Source organism: Ranitomeya variabilis, chromosome 4 (genome assembly GCF_051348905.1).
Source record: "Ranitomeya variabilis isolate aRanVar5 chromosome 4, aRanVar5.hap1, whole genome shotgun sequence".
In the NCBI taxonomy this organism is placed as follows: domain Eukaryota; kingdom Metazoa; phylum Chordata; class Amphibia; order Anura; family Dendrobatidae; genus Ranitomeya; species Ranitomeya variabilis.
In genome coordinates this window covers 317,301,365-317,328,747 of record NC_135235.1, presented here as the reverse complement: position 1 = coordinate 317,328,747, position 27,383 = coordinate 317,301,365, and the positions used below count along the sequence as shown (strand labels likewise).

General features: G+C 47.4%; 1 protein-coding gene across 1 annotated transcript in view; it reads right to left on the bottom strand.

The window, feature by feature from the left end:
* Window positions 1–324: 324 nt before the first annotated feature.
* Window positions 325–27,383, bottom strand: part of LOC143764643 (uncharacterized) — a 92,942-nt gene continuing 65,883 nt past the window's right edge. The window contains exon 10 of the mRNA XM_077250440.1: window positions 325–4,097. Within this exon, the coding sequence (XP_077106555.1) occupies window positions 3,319–4,097 (779 nt within the window). The 3' untranslated portion in view covers window positions 325–3,318. The remainder of the gene's footprint in view (window positions 4,098–27,383) is intronic.

The following is a 27,383-nucleotide window of genomic DNA, read 5'->3' as shown; positions in this document are numbered from 1 at the left end:
CTCGTTTTGAAACTGCATTATTAAATACGCTAGTAGGGAATCTTAAGGATAGTTTCTCTGGTCAGGTCCCTCACATATTAGCCTAAGCGGCTACATAGAAGGCCTTTCACTATCGAGGTCTTGAAACACTTTATATTACACATTGATTCAAATATGATCTGTGTAATACATAATTTTCTAGGTCATAGTGCCGTAACTACAATGAATATATGAAACTGGGTTCCTTGATCTCTGGAGAAATCAATGTGCGGAAAACAATATGTACATGGTGCTAAAAGGATCAGGTTAGACCAATCGAAATCTAAGACCCGTTTTTTTTTAAAAAAATGTTTGCTGTCATTGGTAGAAAAAGCTACAGTCATTGCATGAATTCATTGCCATCTGAGGAAACCATGTTGGTATTCAAGGCTAGCCTTTCTATGGATGAGATATCTCAGTAAGAATACTCAATACACTAAGATCTCCTACCCCCTATACGATGTTTCTCAACCATCCTCCTATTATATAGCATGGATACGCTCTTACAATGTACTGTTTGGGAGAGGGGGGGTACTCATTTCCCCTTGTTATGGCTTGTGTTGAAAGAAGACCCCCTAATGAGGACGGTCACTACAGAAACTAAATTACACTTTTCCTCACGCTCTGCAAATTGCCAGAGGAGACAGTAGGTCAACAAATGCCAATAGTTATCTCCTGAACTATCCAGCACGTGAAGCAACACGGAAGTAGAAAATCCAAACTATAAAAGGAACTTGCATAACAATCCTTGATTTCAATAAGTTGGCCCCCAAGTCCTGCACATTGAAGGGATTTTCAGAAAATCTAAACTAATGGTCTATCAATAGGATGGCCCATTCATATGTGATTCCTGCAGGATCAATCCCACAGAGGGCCATTGATCAGTTGAATGCAGGGTCATCAGGACTCCAGCAATTGCTTTGCTCCAATAAGTATTACATAGGAAGAGTATCAAGTTCGCAAAGGTCACTGTGCCCGATAATGAAACTCATTCCTGTTCAAGTAAATGGGACTGACCTGGAGTACTAAGAATACATACAAGCTACAGTATCTGAATACATACTGACTGGAGCACTGCAACCACTTTTTCTTCTGATCTGTTTGATTCGGAGGGATGGATTACTAACACAGTCATGGCTGACACAATTTTGGTTTTCATAAAGCTTGCGGCTTCAGTTTTTATAGTGGAAATTAACATTAACTCTAGATTGTTAGGAACAGTGATCAGATGATTTGTAAAAAAAAAAAATTGTAAAAGGCATTCCATGCCATGAAATTTAACCACAAAATCCACACATCTACTATATTTCAGCCCTGCCACAAAATGACCCACTTATAACATTTCATTGATCGTCTTTTTAGCTCAAGAAAAAGGGTCAATGAGGACAAGACAGTCAATATAATTCAATCAGCAAGACAAAGTGATAAGAGTAGACTGGTTGCTTTAAGACAGGACTGGTGCTTGAAAAACATTGTCTTCTTCTATTAACCATTGTTTCTGTCCAGTCATCATTGCATGGCATGAAAAGGATTATTTTAGGCTTCTAAGACTATACCTAAATCAATAATTTATCAGATTATTAAGAACTACTAATAGAGACTTTCAACTGCTGTGAAGGTTTCAGGGCACCTGAAAGTCCAGCAAGTGCCAGGAGTGTCTACTAAAGAGGATTCAACTACGGGATTCCTCAGGCATAGCAGCAGGCTGGTATCGGTGCACACCAAAGTAATCGTTTTTTGGAGGCTGGTGTCAAAAAAAGGGCAACGTAACTTCTCTCCAAGAAAAACCATTAAGGGCAGACAGACATCCTCCAGAAAGTACAGGAATTGGACTCAGGAGAACTGGAGTCAAGTTATTTTCTCTGATGACGCCCCGTCAGACTGTTTGGAACATCTGGAAGCATGACTGTCCGCAGAAGAAATGGTGAGCGCTACCATGAATCCTGTGACTGCCAATAGTAAAGCATTCTGAGATCGGGCTTCTTGTCCATGGAGGGGGCTCCCTAACAATTTTGCTTAAAGGGAACCTGTCACCTGAATTTGGCGGGACCAGTTTTGGGTCATATGGGCGGGGTTTTCAGGTGTTTGATTCACCCTTTCCTTACCCGCTGGCTGCATGCTGGCCGCAATATTGGATTGAAGTTCATTCTCTGTCCTCCGGAGTACACGCCTGCGCAAGGCATTGCACGTTATATCCACGTTACAAGGATAGCTGAATAATTTAAAGAGCCAAAAAGGCAGAGCAAATTAAAATCCTCAGCAATTATGACTACCAGGACACAGTAGTATAATGTTAATTAAAGAAATTCACTCCGCTCCCCCCCCCCCCCCCCACATCAAAAGAAGGGAAAAAAAAGAAAAGAAAAAGCAGATTCAAACATTTCATGGTCTTCAATCCAGGAAATTATTCTAGTCTTAATGGACAAAAATAACCCCCACAAAAAAATAATAAAATAAACCACACCATTAAAACATGGAGGTTTACGGAACATCTTCCAACATTGCCTACGTAGAAGCACAGATCAGGAGCACTACTGTACGATAACTTATGCCTCGAGGTTACAGAATACCGTTTAGCAGGATGTTTAGTGTATAAGGTCAAACCTGTTACCAAAAGACCTGATGGAGCATTGTGCACCCCAAGATATACTATGTAATAAATAACAGAAAAAAAACATTTCCCCGACCAAATCTAGAAGATTGCAGTCATTTGTTTTTAAAAATAGAGGCAATCTTCTTTTCCCCCTATGATCAAACAACACAATGACCATATTGGAAAACAAAAAAAAGAAAAGAATGTATCATTGAGGTTTTGTAGTTTGGAGGAGGAGAATATACTGTTGTGTATATATACAGAAAGTCTTTTTTTTTGCTTTAACCCCTGAAAAATTACTAGTGAAGAAATGGTCAAGATTTCCAGCCCTGACACTGAGCTCTATATAACTCAACTGTTATATACAAATTAGTTACAACATTTATATATATTTTCTTATAACATAAGGCTAGAAAAAACATTGGAGCAAATGATTCATATTCTAGAAATCTCTAAAATACTTCTCATGTGTTGAGGTACTTTCTTTTGTATGTATCTTATCTTCTTGGAGTAGCACCTGTCAAAAAAATACTAGTCCAGACAAACTAGATTAAACAGTAAAATCAGCCTGCGAGTCGACAACAAAAACTGTGTAGTGTGCATTTAAAAATAAGTAGACTTAGTGAACAGGAATAAGTGATTCCCAGGCACTTTACGGTTATCCCGGCCGATCTTTCGTCAACGAGAACCTGATGTGAGATATTGGATTAGTTTATTAGGACCAGCTTGCCATCTATCTTCTTTCTCTTTTTCGAATGGGTTTGCTCATGTGTTAAAAGGTTTATCTTTTGCGCAAAACCTTTACCGCAGGTGATGCATACAAAGGGCCGTTCTCCGGTGTGCAGCCTCTGGTGAGTAGTAAGATTTGCCTTCTGGCTGAAGCTCTTGCCACATTCTGGGCATTCAAAAGGCTTCTCCCCCGTGTGTATTCTCTCATGCCCAATAAGATTACTGTTATTCTGGAACCGCTTTCCACAAAACCGACACACAAATCGTCTCTCCCTTGCAAACGTCTTATGTGACTGCATGATCGGTGCGCCGGGGATGACATTCTTTCCATACACGACGCACGTTAAAGACTTTGCTACAGATACATTTTTGATGGAGATGGAATGAGGAAACTTGTCATCCACAGGAAGTTTTAGACTGGATTCAACTCTCTGCTGGGGTCTGAACTGAACCATTGAGCCGTCGTACTGTTTCATTTTCATTTTGTGGGTTCCTTGATGAAGCCTCAGATCACTTACTCTTAAAAATCTCTTTCCACATTCAGTGCAGTTGAAGGTCCTCTCAAGCTCCCTGGAAATACCTGGCCTGTAATGTCTCTGCGTAAGGTCTTCTTTCTGACTCACCGGCCACCGGACTAATCTTTGGCAGTATCCACTGGTTTTCATGTTGTACTGGATTTTCACTTTGTTTTTTGAAGGAATATTTCTTAGGTTAAATTTTTCAGTGCTGCGTTGGCTCTCGATAATCAATTCATCATCTTATTTTGGGAAGAAAGAGAACAAAATTACAATATTTTAGACTGTGATAATAAAGATACAATGCGTAGAAGTCTTCACTCTGGAATTCGGATTGTTTTTCATGAATAATTAGATAATAAAAATCTAGGCAAATGAATAATAATGAGGAGTCAGAAATATGGCGCCACCAATACCATCAAGCAGACTGTATCCGCCAATATTTTTATTTTAATCAAAGTTTTAAACAAGTAATTCAATAAACCACTATCACACTCAAAGCAGTTTTTCCATTACATTAGATAAGGCAGTATAGCTAGGATATGCCATAATTCACGGATAGGTTTAAGGGACACCACCAATCCTTAGATTGAGGAGGCCTAAAGCTAACTGTGATGCCTCTAGTTAGAGAACTTAGCCCCCTAATTCACTGGATGGGAAAGGGACTCTCATACCAGAACTCCATTGAAAACAGCGTACTTACATATTCTAGTGATATACCATCATGCATTGTGAGAATATGCCTTTAAGAACTTGTATGGATATCAATGTAAATCTAAAAGGTTGTAGGAATGAATCCCATTCAAAACCCAAAGACTTTCCATTTTTGCACTTTTTTTTTCCTCTCCATCTTTTAAGAGCCATCATAACCTTTTTTGGTTCCATCTACACGCCCATATGAGGGCTTGTTGTTTGTGGGACGAGGTGTTCTTTTAATACGATTCAAAATACAATTCAATGTACTAGAAAATGGGGGAAAAAATCCAAAAAGCGCAAAATTGGGAAATCCCTCCACCCACCTCACTGAGTTTTGTTTGGATGACATTCATTCTGCAGTAAAAATGACCTGGCAGTATTATTCTTCAGGTTAGTTTGATTATGGCGATACCAAATTTGCATATATTTGCTATTTTGTTTTTTAATGTGGTGGAAAAAAAACTAGGAAATTCTTAAAAAACAAAACAAAGCAAAGTTGCTCGTGTCACCATTTTCTGAGACATTTAACATTGTCAATTTTCGGTTAATGAAGCTGTGTAAGGCTAGGTTCACATTGCGTTAGGGCAATCCGTTAAGCGCATAGCGCTAGCGGATTGCGCTAACGCAATGTTTCTCTAGGGTCCGCGTTCGGCGTCCCCGCTAGTGCAGATCCCCGATCTGCGCTAGCGAGGAACGGACCTCGGGCGCACCTCGGACGCTGCAAGCAGCGTCCGAGGTCCGTCACAAAAGAACGGCACATCACTAGCGCGTGCCGAAAATGGCACGCGCTAGCGATGCGCTACAGGGAAAAAATCACATTGCTGTCAATGGGTGCGCTAACGGACCCGTTGCACGGCGTTAATTGCAACATTTTCGCCGTGCAACGCAGTCCGTTAGCGTTAACCCATTAACGCAATGTGAACCTAGCCTAAGGCTTGTTTTTGTGCATGGTGAGCTATCATTTTTAGTGATAGCAGCTTGGTACATACAACGCCTTGATAGCTTTCTACTGTCTTTTTTAGCAGTGTTGCAGCAAAGAACCATAATTCTGAAATTTACATTATTTTATTTACAGTGTTTATTGATCAGGTAAATTATTTATTTTAATAGATCTGACTTTTTTTTGGAGGCATGGCAATTCCATGTATTTTTCTTCTTATTATTTATTTTTAAGGGAAAAATGTTGGCGATTAGAACTTTTATACATTCCATTGATTAAAACATAACTTTAAATATCTAATATATAAAGCTGAATGTGTGTGTGTGTGTATGTATGTATGTATGTATGTATGTATGTATGTATGTCCGGGATTGGCATCTGAACCGTAGCAGCTACAGCCACAAAATTTTGCACAGTCACACGTCTGGACCCCGAGAGCGTCATAGGCTATGTTGTGAGGTGAAATTTTAACCCCGCGCTTTCCAATTCACCAAACAATTTTGCCCCTATCTACATAATGGGGAAAAAGTGAAAGGAAAAGTGTTGGAGGCGTCGCAGCTACAGGCACAAAATTTTGCACAGTCACACGTCTGGACCCTGAGAGCGTCAAAGCTATATTGTGAGGTGAAATTTTAACCCCGCGCTTTCCAAGTCACCAAACAATTTTGCCCCTATCTACATAATGGGGAAAAAATGAAAGGAAAAGTGTTGGAGGCAAATTAACAGCTGCCAGATGTGAACAAGGGGGACTTAAAGAATGACAGCGATGGCACCAAAGAGTATATACTGTACAGTTGCTAAGGTGGGGCCCCAACATGGGATAATCACACCACCACGGGGATATGAACACACACACAAAATGCGCCACACACTACCACGTGCTCGAACACATATACCACCCTCAGTGCACATTTCACCACACATACACCAACCTCGCCACATAAAAGTAGAAACACAAAAGTCGCCGCTCAAAACTCGCCACGCGCAAAACTCTCCACATGCAAAACTCGCCACACGTGCAAAACTCGCCACACGCAAAACTTGCACACGCAGAAAAATTGCCACACGCAGAAAAATTGCCACATGCACAAAAGTTGCAACACATGCAAAAGTTGCCTCACACAAAACTTGCACATACTCAAAAGGCACCACACATAAAACTCGCCACGCGCAAAACTCGCCATGCGCAAAACTTGCTGCACACAACTTGCTACACTAACCTGTCACATGCAACTCGACACACAAAAAGTTGCTACACGCATGTCGCCACACAAAACTCATCTCACAAAAGTCCCTACATGCATGTCGCCACACGCAACTCAACACACACAACTTGACACACGAAACTCGCCCTAAAACACACACAAGTCTGGTATCCTTCAAAAATAAAAATCTGATTAATAAGCAGACAAACTACAAGAGCAACAAATGTACCATATAGGAATCCGGCAGCTGTCAGTCACATGACCAGTCTATTATGTGTATGTGTGAGCTAATATATACTGCCAGGGGGTGGGCTTACTGTTGGCTGGGGATTTATCAGGCTGCCATTTTAGCTTACAAATACTGAGGTAAAAATACTGACCAAATAACGTGTGAACGAGGGCTAATACAGGAGGAGATGGCATACAGCTATATACTATATACAGGAGATGACACACAGGTATATACTATTTACAGGGGAGATGACACACAGGTATATACTATATACAGGAGGAGATGACACACAGATATATACTATATACAGGAGAGATGACACACAGGTATATACTATATAGAGGAGGAGATGACATACAGGTACATACTACATACAGGAGGAGATGACATACAGGTATATACTATATACAGGAGGAGATGACACACAGGTATATACTATATACAGGAGCAGATTACCTACAGGTATATAGTATATACAGGAGGAGATGACACAGGTATATGCTATGTATAGGAGGAGATGACATACAGGTATATACTATATACAGGAGATGACACACAGATATATACTATATATAGGTGAGATGACACACAGGTATATACTATATACAGGAGATTACATACAGGTATATCTAATATATAAAGCTGAATGTGTGTATGTATGTATGTGTGTATGTCCGGGATTGGCATCTGTACCGTCGCAGCTACAGCCACAAAATTTTGCACAGTCACACGTCTGGACCCCGAGAGCGTCATAGGCTATGTTGTGAGGTGAAATTTTAACCCCGCGCGTTCCAATTCACCAAACAATTTTGCTCCTATCTACATAATGGGGAAAAAGTGAAGGGAAAAGTGTTGGAGGAAAATTGACAGCTGCCAGATGTGAACAATGAGGACTTAAAGAATGAGAGCGATGGCGACAAAGAGTATATACCGTACAGTTGCTAAGGTGGGGCCCCGACATGGGATACTCACCACACACGGGGATATGAACACAAACACAAAATGCGCCACACACTACCACGTGCTTGAACACATATACCACCCTCAGCACACATTTCACCACACACACACACCAACCTCGCCACATAAAAGTCGAAACACAAAAGTCACCACTCAAAACTCGCTACATGCAAAACTCGCCATATGCAAAACTAGGCTCACGCAAAACTCGCCACACGTGCAAAACTCACCTCATGGAAAACTCACCTCATGCAAAACTTGCACACACAGAAAAATTGCCACATGTACAAAAGTTGCACCACATGCAAAAGTTGCCTCACACAAAACTTGCACATACTCAAAATGCACCACACATAAAACTCGCCACGCGCAAAACTCGCCATGCACAAATCTTGCTGCACACAACTTGCTACACTAACCTGTCACATGCAACTCAACACACAAAATGTTGCTACACGCATGTCGCCACACAAAACTCATCTCACAAAAGTCGCTACATGCATGTCGCCACACGCAACTCAACACACACAACTTGACACATAAAACTCGCCCTAAAACACACACAAGTCTGGTATTGTCCTTCAAAAATAAAAATCTGATTAATAAGCAAACTACAAGAGCAACAAATGTACCATATAGGAAATACGGCAGCTGTCAGTCACATGACCTGTCTATTATGTGTATGTGTGAGCTAATATATACTGCCAGGGGGGAGGGCTTCCTGTTGGCTGGGGATTTATCAGGCTGCCAATAGCAACCAATCACAGCTCAGCTTCTATTTTGCTACAGTTAATTAACCTGAGCTCTGATTGGTTAATATAGGCAACAAAGACATTCTCAGTATAACAAAGCTAATATATGTTGTGAAATGCTTCTATTTGCTTAGTTTTTGCCTTTTAATAATTACATTTCTATCTATTTGTTTTGTGGTTTTTGTGTGCAGAATAAATTTTTGTTAACACATTCTATTTTGCTAACAGCAGTCATTAACCCGGGCGAAGCCGGGTAGTACAGCTAGTAATAAATAAAACTGGATAACTTAAGTGATAAAGTGCTTGTGCTAAGGTTACCAGTGCTCGGTAAAAAATGGTTTGGTCTCATCACTTTCAGTTGTACCATTCTTTACTCTAGTGGGTTTTGAGGTGACCAGTCAGATGTGACATTATTATTATTATTTATTGTTATAGCGCCATTTATTCCATGGCGCTTTACATGTGAGGAGGGGTATACATAATAAAAACAAGTACAATAATCTTAAACAATACAAGTCATAACTGGTACAGGAGGAGTGAGGACCCTGCCCGCGAAGGCTCACAATCTACAAGGGATGGGTGAGAATACAGTAGGTGAGTAGGTGACATATGGGTTACCAGCCATTGCAGGAACTCATAGCTTCCCACACACTTTCTACTCCCCTGATGAATCCCCCCATATGGGGGAGGAAATGCGTAGCGAGTGTGGTGATAGCGCTACCTGAGTGTGTTGGGGGACACTCGCTTGGCACAGGATTAAAGCACTCAGGCATGGTTTCTCCACATAAACAGTCTATTCTGGTTTATTAAACGTCAAGCCGCATCACAAGCAGTTCATTACAGTTCATTAGAACTGTAGAACCGTAGAATGTAAGTCCGCAAGGACAGTGTCCTCTCCCCTCTGTACGAGTCTGTCATTGTAAATTTATTTTCTGTTAACAATATCTATAACCCTGTATGTGAACCCTTTTCTCATGTACAGCTCCATGGAATTAATGGTGCTATATAAATAAATAATAATAATAATTATATACATCAACGGAACACATTAACCACCGACAGTCTGTTCCAATGGCAGATACGTCTCTGCCCGTAACCCCGTTATCTGGAGTTACCTTACAGGAGCTCCGGCTCCACACACTGACTCCTGTCAGTGCTGGTTCCCAGGGAAAAGCTGCCTCACTGGGGTCACTGTCCTTGTGACCAGGGCACCTCAGGTAGTCCAGACCCGCAGTAGGAACTGTAGCTTCCCCAACACAATAGCAGTCACAGGCTATGTAGATGCGGCCTCTCCATACCCTTTTCAGGAAGTCCAGTCCCAAGCACTTCCAACAGACAGGCAATCAGTCCATTGTCTCACCAGGTGCTTCCAGGACTCCAGTTCACTCCAGGACAATCCAACACACTGACCATTCCAGGACTCACACTCAGCAGGTGCTTTCAGGAATCCAGTCCATCCCAGGACATTCCAACACACAGGCTATTCCAGGACACTCACTCTGAACCTTCCAGGTCCATACACTCTCAATCATGTGACCCACACCCTGGTCACATTATGTAGCTGTAACCACTCCCATAGGTGGGAGGTGTGTGTGTGGCTAGTTCGAACCGTCCAGCTCTTCAAACTAGCCTTATAAGCCCTCCCTTATAAGTAAATACAACAAACACTTGTGGAACTATAAGTCCCAGCATAATCATATAATTTTGGGCTTACAGCGCAGAGCACCTCTGCGACACATACCGGCCATTTACAACAATGTCAGTCCCTAATTCACCATCATAATTATCCTCCAAGCGCATTCTGAAGTGCACACACAGCGCTCCCTGGCTGTAACATGGGTGACTGCGCCACAGGAGATACAACACATGCGGGTGGGTACATCTCAGCAGCCTTACTGGGGACTGCCCTAGTAAGGGCAGGAGCAATACATGGGATTTTAGGAGAATCCCCCTCCTTATACTTAATCTTTACTCTTTATGCTCCTGCGTGCCTGTGACATGCGGATTACAAGTTCAACTAAAAGTGATGAGACCAAACCATTTTTTACCGCACACTGGTAACCTTAGCACAAGAACTTTATCACTTAGTATTTTTTGTTCGTTATCACTTGATATATCCAGTTTTAGCTATTATATTAAAAGTTATGTTTTGGTCAATGGAATCTCTGCTGGCTAATTGGCCTATTTCTCCTGTGAGTATTGATTAGTGGGCTATACTGACCATACTATTGCTGACTGTGATATCAACGTTTATATATGTACTAGATGGCAGCCCGATTCTAAAGAATCGGGAGTCTAGAATCCATATATACTTTATTTATTCAAATGTAAGAATAATACAATTAATAAATAATAGTAAGAAAGAACAAAAAATGGCTGCACTCACCAGCTCTTGACAATTCTTGACAGTACGGCACATTTCTGATTGGTCGCTCGCGGCAGGCGGCAACCAATCAGAAAAGTGCCGCGCACCACGAAGGCATATATCTTTGTCCACCCTGAGCGGGTGTAGGACGCTGGTGACGTCACTTATCTCCGGACATTATGTCCGGACAAAGCCACGGAAGTTGGCACAAATTGCCGGAAGTAGTATTCTAGGCAATTATATATTAGATTTTAATGTTATCAGTGTTTACCTTTGAACGTTTATATTGTATTGTCCTGTCACCAGCCATGTGTACGATTATCGGCCGAAAGCCTCTCTGGAACCAATAATCACCCCATGTAAAGGTATCTTTATAAGTTACAGATTCAGAATACTATGACTTTTATCATATCCTGAACAGTCAAGTTTTTTATGAACCGTTAAGGTTTTCTGGTTGAAGTAAAAAAAACTCTGAGTGTTTACAGTTTGAAACCATAAAATGTTGAAAAATTATGTCATTCTTGAGTATATCACTCAATGGTGCTCATAAACGTGTCAAATTTGATCTATAATATACTTTAATATACGTTACTTTAATCTTTAATATACTTAAGAACAGGGCCCCAGACATCACACAGGGGGTCTGAAACACCGCACAGTGGTCCAAAATATCGCTGTGCTCTGCCTGGGGCCCCATATGCTGCCTGGGGCCCCTGTGCTCTGCCTGGGGCCCCATATGCTGCCTGGGGCCCCTGTGCTCTGCCTGGGGCCCCATATGCTGCCTGGGGCCCCTGTGCTCTGCCTGGGGCCCCATGTTCTGCCTGGGGCCCCTGTGCTCTGCCTGGGGCCACTGTGCTCTGCCTGGGGCCCCATATGCTGCCTGGGGCCCCTGTGCTCTGCCTGGGGCCCCATATGCTGCCTGGGGCCCCTGTGCTCTGCCTGGGGCCCCTGTGCTCTACCTGGGACCACTGTGCTCTGCCTGGGGCCCCATATGCTGCCTGGGGCACCTGTGCTCTGCCTGGGGCCCCTGTGCTCTGCCTGGGGCCCCATGTTCTGCCTGGGGCCACTGTGCTCTGCCTGGGGCCCCATAGGCTGCCTGGGGCCCCTGTGCTCTGCCTGGGGCCCCATATGCTGCCTGGGGCCCCTGTGCTCTGCCTGGGGCCACTGTGCTCTGCCTGGGGCCCCATATGCTGCCTGGGGCCCCTGTGCTCTGCCTGGGGCCCCATATGCTGCCTGGGTCCCCTGTGCTCTGCCTGGGGCCCCATGTTCTGCCTGGGGCCACTGTGCTCTGCCTGGGGCCCCATAAGCTGCCTGGGGCCCCTGTGCTCTGCCTGGGACCACTGTGCTCTGCCTGGGGCCCCATATGCTGCCTGGGGCCACTGTGCTCTGCCTGGGGCCACTGTGCTCTGCCTGGGGCCCCATATGCTGCCTGGGGCCACTGTGCTCTGCCTGGGGCCCCATATGCTGCCTGGGGCCCCTGTGCTCTGCCTGGGGCCCCATATGCTGCCTGGGGCCCCTGTGCTCTGCCTGGGGCCCCATGTTCTGCCTGGGGCCCCTGTGCTCTGCCTGGGGCCACTGTGCTCTGCCTGGGGCCCCATATGCTGCCTGGGGCCCCTGTGCTCTGCCTGGGGCCCCATATGCTGCCTGGGGCCCCTGTGCTCTGCCTGGGGCCCCATATGCTGCCTGGGGCCCCTGTGCTCTGCCTGGGGCCCCATGTTCTGCCTGGGGCCCCTGTACTCTGCCTGGAGCCCCTGTGCTCTGCCTGGGGCCACTGTGCTCTGCCTGGGGCCCCTGTGCTCTGCCTGGGGCCACTGTGCTCTGCCTGGGGCCCCATAGGCTGCCTGGGGCCCCTGTGCTCTGCCTGGGACCACTGTGCTCTGCCTGGGGCCCCATATGCTGCCTGGGGCCCCTGTGCTCTGCCTGGGTGTAGGACACTGGTGACGTCACTTATCTCCGGACATTAGCTCCGGACATTAGCTCCGGACAAAGCCACGGAAGTTGGCACAAATTGCAGGAAGTAGTATTCTAGGCAATTATATATTAGACTAGATTGTGGCCCGATTCTAACACATCGGGTATTCTAGAATATGCATGTCCCCGTAGTATACCTTTATGACATCATCGTCGCCTTGGCAACCATTATGACATCTACGTCGATACTGTGCCCGTCGCTGATTGGTCAAGGCCTGGCGGCCTCGACCAATCAGAGACGCGAGATTTCCATTATGACATCATCGTCGCCATGCTGTGCCCGTCGCTGATTGGTCGAGGCCTGGCGGCCTCGACCAATCAGAGACACGGGATTTCCAGGACAGACAGACAGACAGACAGACAGACGGAAAAACCCTTAGACAATTATATATATAGATGGGCATTTCCTGAAGGAAATACATGGTGCTTGAACAGCGCTACCAGCTTTACAGCAGCACTTTTCACACACGGGACTGGGGGGCGCGCTTACTTTTGCACCCGGGGCCGGGGGCGCGCTTACTTTTGCACCCGGGGGCGCACTTACTTTTGCACCCGGGGGCGCACTTACTTTTGCACCCGGGGGCGCACTTACTTTTGCACCCGGGGGCGCACTTACTTTTGCACCCGGGGGCGCACTTACTTTTGCACCCGGGGGCGCACTTACTTTTGGGGCCGCACTTACTTTTGGTGGGCGGGGCTCCTCGGCCTCCGATTTGGTTGGTGGGGCCCCTCGTCCTCCGATTTGGTGGGTGGGGACCCTCGGCCTCCGATTTGGTGGGCGGGGACCGGCCTCCGATTTGGTGGGCGGGGACCCTCGGCCTCCGATTTGGTGGGCGGGGACCCTCGACCTCCGATTTGGTGGGCGGGGACCCTCGGCCTCCGCTTTGGTGGGCGGGGCCCCTCGGCCTCCGCTTTGGTGGGCGGGGTCCCTCTGCCTCCGATTTGGTGGGCGGGGACCCTCGGCCTCCGCTTTGGTTGGCGGGGCCCCACGGCCTCCGATTTGGTGGGCGGGGTCCCTCTGCCTCCGCTTTGGTGGGCGGGGCCGCTCGGCCTTCGATTTGGTGGGAGGGGCTCCTCGGCCTCCGATGTGGTGGGTGGGGCCCCTCGGCCTCCGCTTTGGTGGGCGGGGCCGGGCCCCTCGGCCTCCGCTTTGGTGGGCGGGGCCGCTCGGCCTTCGATTTGGTGGGCGGGGCTCCTCGGCCTCCGATTTGGTTGGCGGGGCCCCTCGGCCTCCGATTTGGTTGGCGGGGCCCCTCGGCCTCCGATTTGGTGGGTGGGGCCTCCGATTTGGTGGGCGGGGACCCTCGGCCTCCGATTTGGTGGGCGGGGACCCTCGGCCTCCGCTTTGGTGGGCGGGGCCGCTCGGCCTTCGATTTGTTGGGCGGGGCTCCTCGGCCTCCGATTTGGTTGGCGGGGCCCCTCGGCCTCCGATTTGGTTGGCGGGGCCCCTTATCCTCCGATTTGGTGGGCGGGGACTCTCGGCCTCCGATTTGGTGGGCGGGGACCCTCGGCCTCCGATTTGGTGGGCGGGGCCCCTCGGCCTCCGATGTGGTGGGCGGGGCCCCTCGGCCTCCGATGTGGTGGGCGGGGCCCCTCGGCCTCCGCTGTGGTGGGCGGGGCCCCTCGGCCTCCGCTTTGGTGGGCGGGGCCAGGCCCCTCGGCCTCCGCTTTGGTGGGCGGGGCCGCTCGGCCTTCGATTTGGTGGGCGGGGCTCCTCAGCCTCCGATTTGGTTGGCGAAGCCCCTCGGCCTCCGATTTGGTTGGCGGGGCCCCTGGGCCTTCGATTTGGTGGGCGGGGACTCTCGGCCTCCGATTTGGTGGGCGGGGACCCTCGGCCTCCGATTTGGTGGGCGGGGACCCTCGGCCTCCGATTTGGTGGTCGGGGACCCTCGGCCTCCGATTTGGTGGTCGGGGACCCTCGGCCTCCGCTTTGGTGGGCGGGGCCCCTCGGCCTCCGATTTGGTGGGCGGGGTCCCTCGGCCTCCGATTTGGTGTGCGGGGACCCTCGGCCTCCGCTTTCGTGGGCGGGGCCCCTCGACCTTCGATTTGGTGGGCGGGGCCCCTCGACCTTCGATTTGGTGGGCGGGGCTCCTCGGCCTCCGCTTTCGTGGGCGGGGCCCCTCGACCTTCGATTTGGTGGGCGGGGCCCCTCGGCCTCCGATTTGGTGGGCGGGGCCCCTCGGCCTCCGATTTGGAGGGCGGGGACCCCCGGCCTCCGATTTGGTGGGCGGGGACCCTCGGCCTCCGATTTGGAGGGCGGGGACCCCCGGCCCCCGATTTGGTGGGCGGGGACCCTCGGCCTCCGATTTGGTGGGCGGGGACCCTCGGCCTCCGATTTGGTGGGCGGGGACCCTCGGCCTCCGATTTGGTTGGCGGGGCCCCTCGGCCTCCGATTTGGTGGGCGGGGCCCCTCGGCCTCCGATTTGGTGGGCGGGGCCCCTCGGCCTCCGATTTGGAGGGCGGGGACCCCCGGCCTCCGATTTGGTGGGCGGGGCCCCTCGGCCTCCGATTTGGAGGGCGGGGACCCCCGGCCTCCGATTTGGTGGGCGGGGACCCTCGGCCTCTGATTTGGTGGGCGGGGACCCTCGGCCTCCGATTTGGTGGGCGGGGACCCTCGGCCTCCGATTTGGTGGGCGGGGTCCCTCGGCCTCCGATTTGGTGTGCGGGGACCCTCGGCCTCCGCTTTCGTGGGCGGGGCCCCTCGACCTTCGATTTGGTGGGCGGGGCCCCTCGACCTTCGATTTGGTGGGCGGGGCTCCTCGGCCTCCGCTTTCGTGGGCGGGGCCCCTCGACCTTCGATTTGGTGGGCGGGGCCCCTCGGCCTCCGATTTGGTGGGCGGGGCCCCTCGGCCTCTGATTTGGAGGGCGGGGACCCCCGGCCTCCGATTTGGTGGGCGGGGACCCTCGGCCTCCGATTTGGAGGGCGGGGACCCCCGGCCCCCGATTTGGTGGGCGGGGACCCTCGGCCTCTGATTTGGTGGGCGGGGACCCTCGGCCTCTGATTTGGTGGGCGGGGACCCTCGGCCTCCGATTTGGTGGGCGGGGACCCTCGGCCTCCGATTTGGTTGGTGGGGCCCCTCGGCCTCCGATTTGGTGGGCGGGGCCCCTCGGCCTCCGATTTGGTGGGCTGGGCCCCTCGGCCTCCGATTTGGAGGGCGGGGACCCCCGGCCTCCGATTTGGTGGGCGGGGACCCCCGGCCTCCGATTTGGAGGGCGGGGACCCCCGGCCTCCGATTTGGTGGGCGGGGACCCTCGGCCTCTGATTTGGTGGGCGGGGACCCTCGGCCTCCGATTTGGTGGGCGGGGACCCTCGGCCTCCGATTTGGTGGGCGGGGACCCTCGGCCTCCGATTTGGTGGGCGGGGACCCTCGGCCTCCGATTTGGTGGGCGGGGACCCTCGGCCTCCGATTTTTCTGGGCGGGGACCCTCGGCCTCCGATTTGGTGGGTGGGGACCCTCGGCCTCCGATTTGGTGGGCGGGGACCCTCGGCCTCCGATTTGGTGGGCGGGGACCCTCGGCCTCCGATGTGGTGGTCGGGGCCCCTCGGCCTCCGCTTTGGTGGGCGGGGCCGGGCCCCTCGGCCTCCGCTTTGGTGGGCGGGGCCGCTCGGCCTTCGATTTGGTGGGCGGGGCTCCTCGGCCTCTGATTTGGTTGGCGGGGCCCCTCGGCCTCCGATTTGGTGTGTGCTCTGCCTGGGGCCACTGTGCTCTGCCTGGGGCCCCATATGCTGCCTGGGGCCCCTGTGCTCTGCCTGGGGCCCCATATGCTGCCTGGGGCCCCTGTGCTCTGCCTGGGGCCCCTGTGCTCTGCCTGGGGCCCCATGTTCTGCCTGGGGCCCCTGTGATCTGCCTGGGGCCACTGTGCTCTGCCTGGGTGTAGGACACTGGTGACGTCACTTATCTCCGGACATTAGCTCCGGACATTAGCTCCGGATATTAGCTCCGGACATTAGCTCCGGACATTAGCTCCGGACATTAGCTCCGGACAAAGCCACGGAAGTTGGCACAAATTGCAGGAAGTAGTATTCTAGGCAATTATATATTAGATTTTTCCTGTATCTTTTAGTCCTCTTAGGGGACTGTAAACTGAGATCATTTGATCGCTTATACTATATACTGAAATGCCACAGTACGCTTTATATTGCAAAAGTAACGGTCTCCTCTGCAGCTCAGCCACTGGTCTTCTACGTGGCACTGTAATGGCAGGCACAGGGGCTATCAGCAGTTCCGTGGCTGCCATATCAACCTCCCATGATTCCATGGGCGCATAAAACAGCAGACCCCCTCACCCATGTACTGAAAATGATGGTGTCAGCGATAAACCCAGGTATTTAAAAAGTTAGCAGCGAGTGGAGCTCAGCTCTATTTGCTGCTGTTAGAGGAAAATAATGGCTGAGTAACATAACCGGTAGTGATGAGCGAATATACTCGTCTTTCGAGATTTCCCGAGCACGCTCGGGCGACCTCCGAGTATTTGTTAGTGCGTGGAGATTTAGTTTTCATCGCCGCAGCTGAATGATTTACAGCTACTAGCCAGCATAAGTACATGTGGGAGTTGCCTGGTTGCTAGGGAATCCCCACATGTAATCAAGCTGGCTAACAGATGTAAATCATTCAGCTGCTGCAAAGAAAACTAAATCTCCGAGCACTTACAAATACTCGGAGGAACCCCCAAGCGTGCTCGGGAAATCTCGAATAATGAGTATATTCGCTCATCACTAATAACCGACATCAAAGAGAAGGACCCAATATTCGGCGTAAAAAAAAAGGAATTTAGTGAAGGGGTTAAACATATTTTGAATTGCTGCTGTATATTAATGAGCTACAATAATAATAAAATAAACCGGTCATGTCGGGAAATGCTAATTACCTGCAGATATGATAAGTTAGTAGTTATTATTTATTATTATAGCGCCATTTATTCCATGGCGCTTTACATGTGAGTAGGGGTATACATAATAAAAATAAGTACAATACAATAATCTTGAACAATACAAGTCACAACTGGTACAGGAGGAGAGATGACCCTGCAAGCGAGGGCTCCCGATCTACAAGGGATGGGTGAGGATACAGTAGGCGAGGGTAGAGCTGGTCGTGCAGTGGTTTGGTGCGGTGGTTACTGCAGGTTGTAGGCTTGTCGGAAGAGGTGGGTCTTCAGGTTCTTTTTGAAGGTTTCGATGCTAGGTGAGAGTCTGATATGTTGCTGTAGAGAGTTCCAGAGTAGGGGTGATGCGCGAGAGAAATATTGTATGCGTTTGTGGGAAGAGGAGATAAGAGGGGAGTAGAGAAGGAGATCTTGTGAGGATCACAGGTTGCGTGCAGGAAAGTACCTGGAGACGAGGTCACAGATGTATGGAGGAGACAGGTTGTGGATGGCTTTGTATGTCATGGTTAGGGTTTTGTACTGGAGTCTCTGGGCAATGGGGAGCCAGTGAAGGGATTGACAGAGGGGGAGGCCGGGGAATAGCGGGGGGACAGGTGGATTAGTCGGGCAGCTGAGTTAAGAATAGATTGGAGGGGTGCGAGAGTGTTAGAGGGGAGGCCACAGAGCTGGACGTTACAGTAGTCGAGGCGGGAGATGATGAGGGCATGGACTAGGGTTATTGTAGATTCTTGGTTTAGGAATGTACGGATCCATGAAATATTTTTGAGCTGAAGGCAGCAGGAAGTGGAAAGGGCTTGGATATGTGGTTTGAAGGAGAGATCAGTGTCAAGGATTACCCAGAGACAGCAAGCTTGTGGGACTGGGGAGAGTGGGCAGCCGTTTACGGTAATGGATAGGTTCATTGGGGGGTCGCGTGAGATGGGGGAAAGATGATGAATTCTGTTTTGTCCATGTTAAGTTTTAGAAATCTAGCGGAGAAGAAGGATGAAATAGAAGATAGACATTGAGGGATTCTGGTTAGTAGGGTGGTGATATCTGGTCCAGAGATGTAGATCTGTGTGTCATCAGCATAGAGATGATACTGAAAGCCGTGAGATTCTATGAGCTGTCTCAGGCCAAAAGTGTAAATGGAGAAGAGCGGGGGCCCTAGAACTGAACCTTGCGGGACTCCGACAGATAGGGGGCGAGGTGAGGAGGTGGTGTGTGAGTGGGAGACGCTGAATGTCCAGTCAGTTAGGTATAAGATCCAGGATAGGGCCAAGTCTGTGATGCCAAGGGATGAGAGGGTCCGCAGCAACAGGGAATGGTCCACTGTGTCAAAGGCAGAGGACAGGTCCAGGAGGAGGAGGATAGAGTACTGTCGCTTGCTCTTGGCGATTAATAGGTAATTGGCGACCTTAGTTAGGGCAGTTTCAGTGGAGTGGTGTGACCGGAAGCCTGATTGTATGCGGTCGAAGAGGGGGAAGGAAGATAGATGGGAGGACAGTTCAAGATGGACGTGTTGTTCCAGTAGTTTTGAGGCATAGGGGAGAAGTGATATAGGGCGATAGCTAGATACAGAGGATGGGTCAAGAGAGGGCTTTTTGATGATAGGTGTGATTGAGGCATGTTTAAAGCTGGAGGGGAAAACACCAGCTGTTAGTGATAGGTTGAAAAGATGGGTTAGGGTTGGGATGAAGACTGTGGCAAGGTTTGGGATGAAGTGGGAAGGGATTGGGTCAAGTGCACAGGTGGTGAGATGCGATCTTGAGCGTAGAGTGGAGAGTCGATCTTCCGTAGTGATGGAGAAGTTGGTTTTGGAGGTGGAGGGCTGGGTAGTTGGGAGGAAGGGCTCTGGGCGTTGTCGACTAAAACTGTCTCTGATGTTCTCAATCTTCTGCTTGAAAAATGAGGCAAAGTCTTCAGCTGAGATGAGTGAGGAAGTGCTGGGGGACGAAGGAGAGAATTAAAGGTGTTGAATAACTGTTTAGGGTTGTGAGACAGGAAGGATTTGAGAGATGAGAAGTAGGTTTGTTTTGCTGTGGAGAGTGTTGTCTTGAAAGTAGTGAGGGACTGTTTGAATGCGATGAAGTGCTTGTTGGAGTGGGATCTTTTCCATCTCCGCTCAGCAGCCCTGGAAGCTCGCCTCAGTTATTTGATCAGGCCGGTGTGCCAGGGCTGTCTGTTGATTTTGCAAGCTTTGGTATGTGTGAGAGGGGCAAGAGATTCCAAAGCTACAGCTATTGTGCTGTTATATAGAGCGGCAGCGTCATCCACATTGTGTAGGGAACTTATGTTTGTGAGAGGGAGGAGGGATTCAGAGAGAGAGCGTAGATCAAGGTGTTTAAGATTTCTGAGAGGGTGTGCAAGTTTGTGGGGTGGGGATTGTAGACAAGGAGTGGCGAGAGAGAAGAGAATGTGAGTAGATTGTGGTCAGAAAGAGGAAGACGTGAGTTAGAGAGGTTAGATAGGGAGCAGAGGCGGGTGAAGGTGAGGTCCAGTGTGTGACCATCTTTGTGAGTGGCTGCAAAAGACCACTGAGTGAGGCCGAAGGAGGAAGTGAGAGATAGAAGTAGTTAAATAACATTTAAATCCTACCTGGCTGCTTTACTGGTGCAGCAGTTACAAGGAGAAAATGATCTTATATCCTCTCTGTAGTCACTTATGTCGCTCTGCAGTCATCGGGTAGGGCAGGGAGCGGTTACAATCACAGCTCACTATAATATTAGCCCGGCAGTAATCACTCTCCAGAACGTGATTGACAAACACTGATGAGCTGGCTGTCAATGAATCTGCCAGGAAGTGAATAGTTACCATAACTGCTCCCTGCACTTCCCTAATGAAAGGACGTGAGCAGCCGCTGGGAGGATAGAAGATCATATTCTCCCTGTAGCCGCTGCTCCAGTAGGCAGGCAGGCATGACTGATGCCATTTAACTTCAGCTTAAATGACATTTCTGCAGGTATGTAGCATTTCTGGACACAAATTTATTTTAAACTCATACTCTATTTTGACATTTTTACACCCATGGAGGCGCTAACATGAAGGTATATAGATGTCACATTTGCTGCCAATTGCAGTATTCAGGGAGTAATTCATGCTGAACATATGTGTTTGTAATAAAGTAATGTTAAGTCCATGCCTCCATCATACAGGTGATGTTTTTCAATCATTGATATCTGGCCAATTAAGACACTGGAGCCACACTACCTTACCCGAGGTAGCCATATGTGGCACTTTATTGGAACTCACATTATTCTCCTTATCAGTATGCTTAGTAGCTGCATTATATTCATATATTTTCTTACATTATACAATTGCACTTTATGCTACAAGTTAAGAATCATAAGTATTGAGTAGGAACCCTTACTATTAGGAGGTAGGGTGTAGCCATGGAGAGCTAGTTTGATAGTTTTGTACAGCACATGGAGGTTTTTTTTTTAATCACTTAATAACCGCAATGTTTTTGTTTTTTTTTTACCTTTATTTATTACCTGATCCATAACTTCTTCATATTTTTTTACTATTGACATAACCATATGAGGGCATAAATTTTTGTAGGACGAGTTGTAGTTTTGAATAACGACCTTCATTTTACATAAACATTTTAAATAAACAATAAAATGTGAGGGAAAAAAAAATCTCACAGTGCAGCGGTGAGTTCACCGGGAGAAATTTTTCATTCCTCCTGGAGAACTCTCTGAGCTCAGCGTTGCACCGTGAGACTCTTGCTCACTGTGCTAGCTGTGATCTCACCGAGGTCACCGTAATTCAGGGGCCCGACTGGGAACGCAGCCTCAGTGACCAGCAGTAACCTCGATGACGTCATCGCTAGTCACTGATGCTGAGCTCGTAGCAGATCATTCACCAGTGGTTCTCAGCCTGGATGGTCACATCTAGGCACCATCAAGGTTGAAAACAGTTTATCCCCAAAAGTGGATTACGACGTGGGACAGAATGACGGACAGGCGAGAGCTTTGGTTGTTTTTTTATTTTTTTAGTATAGGAGACCATGGCTTCAGAATAATGGACGTTAGGTGCGTATAACTGTGTTTGTTATTTTTAAGTTAAAGTGTATTTTTTTGATTTAAAATAAAAAAATATCCTGGCTGCGTGTATATTTACAATACAACTATTTGATTTGTAATGGATAGTTGTCTTCTAGATGCCTCTCCATTACAAGTCTGTGGGCTAGATGTCACCAGACAATACAAAGGTGACATCAACCCCACAAATATGAACCCCACTTGCCACCGCTACAGGGCAAGTGGGAAGAGCTGGGCAAAGGGCCAGAATTGGCGCATCTAATAGATGTGCCTTTTCTAGGTGGCCGCGTTCTGCTATTTTTAGGCTGAGAGGCCAATATTTATGGCCCCATGCCAGCGTGAGAATACCAGCCCCCAGCTGTCTGCTTTACTGTAGTTTCAAGTGCCACCATACACTTTACCACATAATGTACTGAAAAACGGAAAGACAAAAAATCCAAGTGGAGTGAAATGCTGCAAAAAAATGCAATTCCACCAATGAACTTTGAGTCTTGTTCAGTGAGCAGTAAACATGATTAGCAAGGTCAGTACGATTAAAGGGCATGTCAGTAGGATCAAGCCATCTATATGCGCACGCAAGTCCTAGAAAGATGAAAATGACACCTTGATATCTGCAAACTGAGGTCTTATTCCAGAGGTAATTTTTATATAAGAAAAAGGTGTTTTAACTGTAAAGATCTATTGGTGGGACATAGATCTCCCTGAGAATCAGTTTACAGAGCTTATTTTACATGAAAGGAGGTGTTACCGATACGAGACATGTAACGACTGACAGCCTGCTCTCCTGATCTACATGTGTCACACTAGTGAGAACATATTTCATATAAAATAAGCTCTGGAGGCAGATTTATGTCCAGCCCATAGATCTTAACCCCTTTACCCCCAAGGGTGGTTTGCACGTTAATGACCGGGCCAATTTTTACAATTCTGACCACTGTCCCTTTATGAGGTTATAACTCTGGAACGCTTCAACGGATCTTGGCGATTCTGACACTGTTTTCTCGTGACATATTGTACTTCATGATAGTTGTAAAATTTCTTCGATATAACTTGCGTTTATTTGTGAAAAAAACGGAAATTTGGCGAAAATTTTGAAAATTTCGCAATTTTCCAACTTTGAATTGTTATGCCCTTAAATCACAGAGATATGTCACACATAATACTTAATAGGTAACATTTCCCACATGTCAACTTTACATCAGCACAATTTAGGAACCAACATTTTTTTTTGTTAGGGAGTTATAAGGGTTATAAGTTGACCAGCAATTTCTCATTTTTACAACACCATTTTTTCTTTAGGGACCACATCTCATTTGAAGTCATTTTGAGGGGTCTATATGACAGAAAATGACCAAGTGTGACACCATTCTAAAAACTGCACCCCTCAAGGTGCTCAAAACCACATTCAAGAAATTTATTAACCCTTCAGGTGTTTCACAGGAATTTTTGGAATGTTTAAATAAAAATTAACATTTACATTTTTTTTACACAAAATTTATTTCAGCTCCAATTTGTTTTATTTTACCAAGGGTAACAGGAGAAAATGGACCCCAAAAGTTGTTGTACAATTTGTCCTGAGTACACCGATACCCCATATGTGGGGGTAAACCACTGTTTGGGCGCACCGCACAGCTCGGAAGGGAAGGAGCGCCATTTGACTTTTCAATGCAAAATTGACTGGAATTGAGATGGAACGCCATGTTGCGTTTGGAGAGCCCCTGATGTGCCTAAACATTGAAACCCCCCACAAGTGACACCATTTTGTTAAGTAAGGAACTTATCTAGATGTGTGGTGAGCACTTTGACCCAACAAGTGCATCACAGAAGTTTATAATGCAGAGCCGTAAAAATAAAAAATCATATTTTTTCACAAAAATTATCTTTTCGCCCCCAATTTTTAATTTTCCCAAGGGTAAGAGAAGAAATTAGACCACAAAAGTTGTTGTGCAATTTGTCCTGAGTACGCCGATACCCCATATGTGGGGGTAAACGACTGTTTGGGCGCATGGCAGAGCTCGGAAGGGGAGGAGCGCCATTTGACTTTTCAATGCAAAATTGACTGGAATTAAGATGGGACGCCATGTCGCGTTTGGAGAGCCCCTGATGTGCCTAAACATTAAACCCCCCCCCCCACAAGTGACAGCATTTTGGAAAGTAGACCCCCTAAGGAACTTGTAACCACAAAAGAACAACCAGTATACTGTGCTATGTTAAAAGATAATCTTTATTGAACAACACTACAAAAAACCTGTAGCCACAATTACAATTCTTGATCCCCTAAGGAACTTATCTAGATGTGTTTTGAGAGCTTTGATCCCTTAAGTGTTTCACTACAGGTTATAACGCAGAGCCGTGAAAATAAAAATTCTTTTTTTTTTTTTTTTTTTTTTCTTCACAAAAATGATTTTTTAGCCCCCAGTTTTGTATTTTCACAAGGGTAACAGGATAACTTGGAACCCAAAAGTTGTTGTCCAATTTGTCCTGAGTACGCTGATACCCCATATGTGGGGGGAACCACTGTTTGGGCGCATGGCAGAGCTCGGAAGGGAAGGAGCGCCATTTGGAATGCAGACTTAGATGGATTGGTCTGCAGGCATCACGTTGCATTTGCAGAGCCCCTGATGTACCCAAACAGTAGAAACCCCCAAAAGTGACCCCATATTGGAAACTAGACCTCCCAAGGAACTTATCTAAATGTGTTGTGAGAACTTTGAACCCCCAGGTGTTTCACTACAGTTTACAACGTAGAGCCGTGAAAATAAACAATCTTTTTTTTTTTTTCCCACAAAAATGATTTTTAGCCCCCCAAATTTATATTTTCCCAAGGGTAACAAGAGAACTTGGACCCCAAAAGTTGTTGTCCAATTTGTCCCGAGTATGCTGATGCCCCATATGTTGGGGTAACCCCTGTTTGGGCGCACGGTAAAGCTCGGAAGGGAAGGAGCACTGTTTTATTTTTTCAATGCAGAATTGGCTGGAATTGAGATCGGACACCATGTTGCGTTTGGAGAGCCCCTGATGTGCCTAAACAGTGGAAACTCCCCAATTCTAACTGAAACCCTAATCCAAACACACTCCTAACCCTAATCCCAACGGTAACCCTAACCACACCCCTAACCCTGACACACCCCTAACTCTAATCCCAACCGTAAATGTAATCCAAACCCTAACCCTAACTTTAGCCCCAACCCTAACCCTAACTTTAGCCCCAACCCTAACCCTAACTTTAGCCCCAACCCTAACCCTAACTTTAGCTCCAACCCTAGCCCCAACCCTAGCCCCAGCCCTAACCCCAACCCTAGCCCTAACCGTAACCCTAACCCTAGCCCTAACCCTAATAAAATGGAAATACATTTTTTTAATTTTATTATTTTTCCCTAACTAAGGGGGTGATGAAGGGGGGTTTGATTTACTATTACTTATTTAGCATTTTTATAGCAGATTTTTATGATTAGCAGCAGTCACACACTAAAAGACGCTTTTTATAGCAAAAAAGTTTTTGCGTCTCCACATTTTGAGACCTATAATTTTTCCATATTTTGGTCCACAGAGTCATGTGAGGTCTTGTTGCAGGACGAGTTGACGTTTTTATTGGTAACATTTTTGGACACGTGACAGTTTTTGATTGCTTTTTATTCCAATTTTTGTGAGGCAGAATGACCAAAAACCAGCTATTCATGAATTTCTTTTGGGGGAGGCGTTTATACCGTTCCATGTTTGGTAAAATTGATAAAGCAGTTTTATTCTTCGGGTCAGTACGATTACAGCGATACCTCATTTATATCATTTTTTTATGTTTTGGCGCTTTTATACGATAAAAACTTTTATAGAATAAATAATTATTTTGGCATCGCTTTATTCTGAGGACTATAACTTTTTTATTTTTTCTTTGATGACGCGGTATGGCGGCTCGTTTTTTGCGGGACAAGATGACGTTTTCAGCGGTACCATGGTTATTTATATCTGTCTTTTTGATCGCGTGTTATTCCACTTTTTGTTCAGCGGTATGATAATAAAGCGTTGTTTTTTGCCTCGTTTTTTTTTTTCCTACAGTGTTCACTGAAGGGGTTAACTAGTGATATAGTTTTATAGGTGGGGTCGTTACAGACGCGGCGATACTAAATATGTGTATTTTTATTGTTTTATTTTTTTTATTTAGATAAAGAAATGTGTTTATGGGAATAATATATATATATTTTTTTCGTTATTTAGGAATTTTTTTATTTTTTTTTTAACACATGTGGTAATTTTTTTTTAAACTTTTTTACTTTGTCCCGGGGGGGGGCATCACAGGTCGGTGATCTGACAGTTTGCACAGCACTCTGTCAGATCACCGATCTGACTTACAGCACTGCAGTCTAACCAAGCGCCTGCTCTGAGCAGGCACTCGGTAAGCCACCTCTCTCCCTGCAGGACCCAGATGCCACGGCCATCTTGGATCCCGGCACCTGCAGCGAGGAGGAGGTAAGAGACCCTCGCAGCAACGCGATCACATCGCGTTGCTCCGGGGGTCTCAGGGAAGCACGCAGGGAGCCCCCCTTCTGCGCGATGCTTCCCTGTATCGCCGGCACACCGCGATCATGTTTGATAGCGGTGTGCCGGGGGTTAATGTGCCCGGGGCGGTCCGTGTCAGCTCCTGGCACATAGTGCCGGATGTCAGCTGTGATAATCAGCTGCCACCCGGCCGCGCTCCCCCCGTGAGCGCCGCCGATCGCGCTGGACGTACTATCCCGTCGGTGGTCATACGGGCCCACCCCACCTCAACGGGATAGTACGTCCAATGTCAGAAAGGGGTTAATGGGGTTATCCAGTCTAAAACTACAAGTCTTCAGTCGCTCTATGTGACTGCAGACTTATGAATCCTCACATCGCGGGGCACTGTGCGCTATGAGGATTTCCAATATCAGCGCTGGGAACAGTGGTCATGTGACCGCAAGTATATGATATGCATACTCCTGGCCACAATCAGACTAGACGGTTTCCGGCCTCGCTCAATACACTTGCATTCACTGAGGCAGCGCCCATCTAGTCTGGTTGTGACTGGGAGTATACATATTGCATATTTGCTTCCCGGCACGGATACTGGAGACTCCTTGCAGCGAGTGCGATGAAAGGATTCACAAGTCTGCAGTCACAGAGTCACTGCAGACTTGTAGTTTTAGACCGAACAATCCCTTTAGCGGCTCATTTACAGATTAACAAAAATGTGGCTTTCTCTGGAATAAGATTGCAGATATCATCGGTAACAATTTATTAAAGCCTCTATGACCTGCATGTCCATATAGACTGCTTAAGAGGGTTGATCCTACAGACAGATTCTGAGGCCAAACTTATTTAGCTCTTTAATATTTTAGTAGCTAAAAAAAAAATTGCGTGTCACGTGTAGGTGCGATATCTTCAGATCGCTTGTGCTACACAAACATATAGATGGCATAATCATTATATTATAAATTTTACAAATGTTGGTACGTGCAAGCACTTTTTTTTATGGCACGTCT